Source organism: Perognathus longimembris, chromosome 1, assembly GCF_023159225.1.
Source record: "Perognathus longimembris pacificus isolate PPM17 chromosome 1, ASM2315922v1, whole genome shotgun sequence".
Classification (NCBI taxonomy): Eukaryota; Metazoa; Chordata; class Mammalia; order Rodentia; family Heteromyidae; genus Perognathus; species Perognathus longimembris.
Window position 1 is genome coordinate 100,434,412 of NC_063161.1, and position 6,684 is coordinate 100,441,095.

Here is a 6,684-nt window from a genome sequence, read left to right on the forward strand (position 1 = left end):
AGGAAAATAAACTTGCTTCTTGTAAACAAGCAAGTCCTATGGTGAAGCTTTTATTAGCTTAACTCTAGGTCATGACAGACTTGCTCAATTTGCTAAGAGAGTAATTGCTAGCCATCTGGTAGGCCTGGTACATGGAGCATCTTGAGAAGATTTCTTGTAACTTCTAGGAGACCAGAAAATTGTTGAAAAGGCTTAAGTGTGGCTGTACCTTTTGGTTTGCCAATTTTCACATGCTGACTTCTCTGTCTGAAGTTTCCTGTGTATAACTGCCATTTCTTTCCATTTGAAGCGTCCACCACCTGGGTGACAGTGGTTTGTCTGCTTCACCTGGTATTAAAATAACCCTTTGCATGGCTTGTCTGGACTAAACAGCTAGCCTCTTAAGAACCTTGGCATTAACCAGGTTCTTGGTTTTTACGATCCAGGTCCTACAACTACTGTGGCTTACAGTGAAACAAAAGATACCAACACAACAGAAATTCCAGCAACTAGTGGACTAGTTCCTGGAGGTATTGGTTTCAAAACTGCCAACTTAATCTCCACTAACAGCCACAATTTCATAGCATAAACAATTAATGAAACCTTTAACTACTAGTTCTTCCCTGATTGGTAACCTATATGTAAACTCCAAGGGTTTAGATTTTATACCCTATGTTGATCTGACCTACTAAAGTTTCTATTACAAAACTGTTAGTGAAATGGCTATAAGAGCATGTCATTCAAACACCTCTGTGGGAGTTGCTCCTGGTATACAGTGGTAAGAGATACTGAAGATGGATATTGGGTACAAGGATGTGATACTCTGTGCTTAATGAGTAGCTAGTGCTAAATCTGAATTGATTCATTCTCAACTGATTCCTTTTATTCCCCCCTAGGAATCAATGTGACCACAGCAGTCTCAGAAGTCAGTGTTCCCCCAAAAGGGACTTCTGCTGCCTGGGCCATCCTTCCTCTCTGTAAGTAAATTCCTCTCACATGTGGATATCAGATGGACATTTCTAGTTCATCCATAACTACCTTTCCATCTTATATATCACCACTGCACTAGCGACGATGTATTATATTTACTCCCTCATTCATATGATATGCTAATCACCCATATTTCTCTTCAGGGGTACCCTTAACATGGCAAGAGGCAGTGGTTTATGTGTATTAATTATATGATAGATGCTAAGTGCTTTCTATTTTAGAACTATTAGCCAGCCTCACCCATTTATACTAACATGTTTCTGTTCTTCCCTCCCCCCCACCCCCGGGAAATGTGTGTGCTGTTTCTTGAAGAGGAGAGACACAAATGTTAGTATGTTTTCTAGAAGTTACAGGACTTGTCGAGGATATATGAAAAGTAGTTTGGGAATTTTCAAACCCAGGGACAATGGCATCTATGGTCATTATTAGACAAGGAAATTCTAATTCTGTGTTAATGATTTCTGTGTCCTAAACTACTGAAGTCTTGGCTTAACCCAGAACACCAGAACCACCTATATAGCACTCCAGAACCTTCTGTAGTTTTAATTCCCTCCATCTAGTGCTGGGGCTAAGAATACTACACCTTCCCAAATGGATATGGCTAGCTAGGTTGGCTTTCATGCAACAATGACAGAGCCAGTTGGTAAGCTGAGCTTCCTCCAGGCTCTGTAGCCTATCTTCTGTGGTGAATTGTGGATCCCTAAAACATTACTTTTTTGTATGTTATGTAAATAGACCCCACTTACTCAGTCACCCTCTGGCTTTTCCAGTGCTGTTAGTGATGGCAGCAGTAGGTGGCTACTTGATGTGGCGAAACTGGCAACACAAGAACATGAAAAGTATGAATTTTGACAATCCTGTGTACTTGAAGACGACTGAAGAGGACCTCTCCATAGACATTGGTAGACACAGTGCTTCTGTGGGACACACATACCCAGCAGTAAGTCAGCTTTATGTCTTTATCTACCATGGCAGTGGGGTAAGACTTTGTGGAAAGGAAATCATTAATTCAGTCTATACTTACTTGTGCTAGCAAGAGCTATTTGGATCATGGAGTCACCAAACACTTTATCAACTGCCTGGATATTGGATATCCAGCCTGTCAGGACATATGTCAGCCAGTTCATATGCACCTCGCCCACATAAAGATAGGAAGTACTTAACATAGTACTTAATATAATCACTGTATGCACCACTTGAAATAGTTGGATTGTAGAAACAACATATAAATAGCAAGCTATAAATTATCATAAGCCAAGTAACTTCTTTTGAGACTGTTAAATCTCTCATCTACTGGATACCTAAAAGTAAATCAGCATACAGCTATTGTATATTGGGGAGTCAGCTAAAGGTCAATGTGTTGAGTAAGATTTACTTAGCCAAAAGTACTAAATGCTTTACTTGGGTAAGGACCATAGCCTACCCGACCCAGTATACATAGCTTTCCTTTCAGCAGTGGAAACAAGTATCTGCCCTTTAAATGTACTCCAAATCCCTATTTGGCCTCCCCAGGCTGAGAAAATTTCAAGCTGAGGTTTTGCTTTTTTTTAACCTTACAAACTCTCTGGTTAAAAGTAGAATGGGCCGGGTGCCAGTGGCTCATGCCTGTAATCCTAGCTACTTAGGAGGCTGAAATCTGAGGATCATGGTTCAAAGCCACTCTGGGCAAGAAAGTCCATGAAACTCTTATCTCCAATTAACCACCAGAAAACTAGAAGTGTCACTGTGGCTCAAAGTGGTAGAGTGCTAGCCTTGAACTGAAGAGCTCATGGACAGTGCCCAGGCCCTGAGTTCAAGCCCCACATCTGACAAAAAAAAAAAAAAAGAAGAAGAATAGTGTTAATTCATGGCACATGGACACAAGAATCTTTTCACATATTTATCCAAGGTTAATGATCCTTAAAGTAGAACAGGTAAAATCAGTCACAGAATTTTCACTATACCAAGTTAGTCCAGGTATCCCTTATCCAAAATATTTGAGACCAGAAGCATCCCAGATTTGGGAGCTTGGGGGGATTTATAATATCTGCATATGCATAATGAGGTATGTTGGGGATCTGATTAAGACTAATCACAAATTCATTTATATTCTATGTACACCTTATTCAGAGTCTGGAGGTAATTGTGTGTCATAATTTTAACATGCATTTGTTCTGACTACAACCTACATGGGGTCAAGGTGTAAAAATTTTCACTTATAGTGTTATGTTGATTCTCATAAAGTTTCAGAACTTGGAATTTTTAAGACTTCAGATTAGGGAGGTAAGTTCTAGTTAAATGCATGAATACTGCAACTCAATACTGACTTTCCATGTGAACACTTTGGGTCTTTGAATAACCAATTTCAAAGCAAAATCCATTTTAGTGACTAGAGTTGCCAGCAGTAAGTGATCACCCCAACTCATCCTAATTTTTTTTTCTTTTCCACAGATATCAGTCGTCAGCACAGACGATGATCTAGCTTGACCTCAGAGGCAATCTTGACCTTTGAGGTCTAAATCAATAATACCCCAGTTGGGAATGGTAACCGAGCCAGCGCTGAAGTCTCTTTCTTCCTCCCATTTGGAAGAACGTCAAGATATATTTGCATGGATCAAGCTTATGTACTTGACCAGTTTTTTATATTACTTTTGTAAATATTCTTGTCCACATTCTACTTCAGCTTTGGATGTGGTTACCAACTATGTGTAATCCTTGAATTTTTAGACAGTATTGCCACCTCTGGCCAAATATGCACTTTCCCTAGAAAGCCATATTCCAGCAATGAAAATTGTGCTATAGTGTACACCACCTGTACATACCTGTATAGGCCCCCTGTAAATACCCCAGAGAACAATCACTATTCTTAAGCACTTTGAAAATATTTCTATGTAAATTATTGTAAACTTTTTTTCAATGGTTGGGACAATGGCAATAGGATAAAACGGGTTACTAAGATAAAATTGCCAAAAAATTTGTAAACTAATTTTGTACGTATGAATGAAACCTTTAACCTCAATGGAGGTTTGCAAAGACTGAGTGTTCAAACTACTGTACATTTTTTTCAAGTGCTAAAAAAAAAAAAAAGAAAATTAAACCAAGCCGCTTATCAATGGTTTGTGCTTGTTTCTCCAAGATGAACTGCCATGATGGGCTGAGCAGAATCCAATGTGTTGACTAAGTGTGTCAATGACGGCAACTGATACTGGAAAGCTAAGTCTATAATCAGGGTAGTTTCTCTTCCAACCAAGTACTGACTAAAGTGCAAAGTAACATTTAGCATTTGTTCTACAAGTATTTAATTTTCAAAAGAAGCTGCCTTCGTCTTTACCCAGAATTCCTATGGCTTACAGATGATTCCTTGTCTCATTTATTTCCTGATCTAGAAGTATGTGCTAAGATTTCTATGAAGTTTCCTACTTCATACTTGTGTCAGTGTTCTGTGATTATAGGTAGGTCAAAGAAAAGTGCCTTCTCTTATTATTATCATCATCATTATCATCATCATCACCATTATTATTATATTTAAGTAGCTATACAAACAAATTGCCATTTAACAAAGCAGCTTATGAATAATACATGCATCTTGATCAGTGTCAGTTCTTTCTCTATTCTCATCCATCCCTCCTAAGCCTTCCCAACCCACATCACCCATCACTTTTCTTAATTGTATAGGATATGCACCGAATAATTGACTGCATCCCTCCTCCTTCTCTTCTTCATCTGTCTACCCCCTCCTCCTTGACAGGACAAGTGCCTTCTAAGATGGTGGAAGGGCTTTCCTCTTATAAAATTCTAGACTAACTTACCAAGAAGATGAAAAACAAAGATTAAAACATGTAGAGAGGGCTTGGTGGCTCATGCCTACAATTCTGGCTACTCAGGAGGTTGAGATCAGAGGATAATCAGCCTGAACAGACAAATTAATAAGACTCTTAGCTCCAATTAACCAGTAAAAAGCTGGAAGTGGATGTATGGCTCAAGTGGTAGAATACCCAGCCTTGAGTGAATATGCCAGAAAAAAGTGCAAGGTACTGAGTCCAAGTTCCAGCGCTGGCATTAAAAAAAAAAAGTTGATTCATCATTGAATAAACTTAGATGGTGTTTCACAATTTGTTTGTGGAATCCCAGTACCTGGAATCAGCTGGAAAAATGATAGATGTGTAGACCATAGCCCTGGCCCTAGTCTTACTGAATGAGAAATCCTGTAGGTAAGGCCCAGAAATCTTAACTTTCCAGAAGCCTTGTAGGTGATACTGACATAACTAACCTAAAGTTTGTAGAACACTGGTCTAATGTGACTTCATGTTACATCTTAAATGTAATGTCTTCAAAATGATCAGCCTCGCTGGATGAGGAGGGCTGATTCCTTCTGTGGGTCACTTTGGAAATTTTAGGATGTAAAAGAGATAAAGAGTTTTAGTAGAAGAAAAAAAGGTGGCATGGGTCTGATCAGCATTTCCTTAAAGATGTCAAGAACACTCCTGGAAACAAAGGAAGACGCTGGGCTTGAACATTGAAAGGATGCTGCAAGTCCAACAAGAGATGGGAAGAAGGCTGGAAGGTTTAGTGATATTTCTGGGATGGCTTGACTAGTGAAGCAGCAAGAGGTTGAAAAAGAAGATACTTCAGTAAGCCGAATGGACTGATACTGACTGAGCCATATTTCACTGGTGTATGGGATATAACACAGTGAACATCTTGCTTTTTGGTGTAAGCAGAAAGATCCATAATTATAGAATAAGGATAAGTTGGTTCTCATCTCACAGACACTCTGATGTGATTTTGGTCAAATGGATGAAAGAGAAAGGATGGGTTTAGACCTTGTTCTGTGTGAAGCATGGAGGAGGTCAAGCATGCAGAAGGAAAAGGCTGTCATTATGAAGGTGGGACTTGCTGCTATCCACGTGTTTTCTACTCTACACGTAGCCTCCCTAATGAACAAGTGACCATACTGAACGTGGTCTATTGATCAGAGGTAACAGAAGTGACTATTTGGTAAGTAGATCAGCATTTGCCACATCTCAGCTTTGAAGCCCATTTGTTTGGTCCTTTGACCCACCTATAATGCAAAAAAAAAAAAAATACTGATTTATTTTTAAACTTGAAGCAATACAGAATTCTCATTAGCTTAACGATACCATGTTTTCTCCTTTCATAAGGATTTAGAGCATCTGCCAACTAAAAGGTTCAAACTTAGGTTTGCAATTTGCAAATAAAATAAAGGATCCATCATCTTTAAGATTCCAATCCCTAGTATATTCTTTCAGATTCTAGATTTGAATTTCTTTTTTTTTTTAATTTCTTTACCCTTTGTCTTGTATATAAGTTCATCTGCTTTGTGGAAGAGTAATCACAGAAACAGTGTGACAATTCAACAATAATACTCACTAGACACCCATATAATTTCTTCATTTTAGAATCTCTAAGATATTTTTAAATTAAATTTTATTGACAAGGTGTTGTGCAAAGGGGGTACAGTTACACAATAAAGCAGTGAATACATTTCTTATGTTATCTTACACCCTCATTTTTCTTTCCCTTACCTAGATCTAATCTTTAAAAAGTCATCTCATTTTTCCAACTGTATCTTCCTCTATAAAAATGTAATAATAGCTTATTATACCAAAGGTAAGAGGTGCAAACTCATTTGAAAAAGTGAAGTAGCTGCATGTTTCTATTGAGGTTAGAATTGCATTGCTGGACTGCTAGTCAATTTAGCATGTCAAAATAGAT

At 38.4% G+C, this 6,684-nt stretch overlaps 1 protein-coding gene across 2 annotated transcripts in view; it reads left to right on the plus strand.

The window, feature by feature from the left end:
* Nucleotides 1-4,063, plus strand: part of Vldlr (very low density lipoprotein receptor) — a 36,507-nt gene extending 32,444 nt beyond the window's left edge. The window contains exons 16-19 of one of the 2 annotated variants that reach the window (XM_048338657.1): nucleotides 426-509; nucleotides 876-956; nucleotides 1,740-1,909; nucleotides 3,400-4,063. In XM_048338657.1, coding sequence (XP_048194614.1) covers nucleotides 426-509; nucleotides 876-956; nucleotides 1,740-1,909; nucleotides 3,400-3,435 — 371 coding nt within the window. In that variant the 3' untranslated portion in view covers nucleotides 3,436-4,063. The remainder of the gene's footprint in view (nucleotides 1-425; nucleotides 510-875; nucleotides 957-1,739; nucleotides 1,910-3,399) is intronic. The other variant, XM_048339438.1, reaches the window with a different exon arrangement.
* Nucleotides 4,064-6,684: the final 2,621 nt, after the last annotated feature.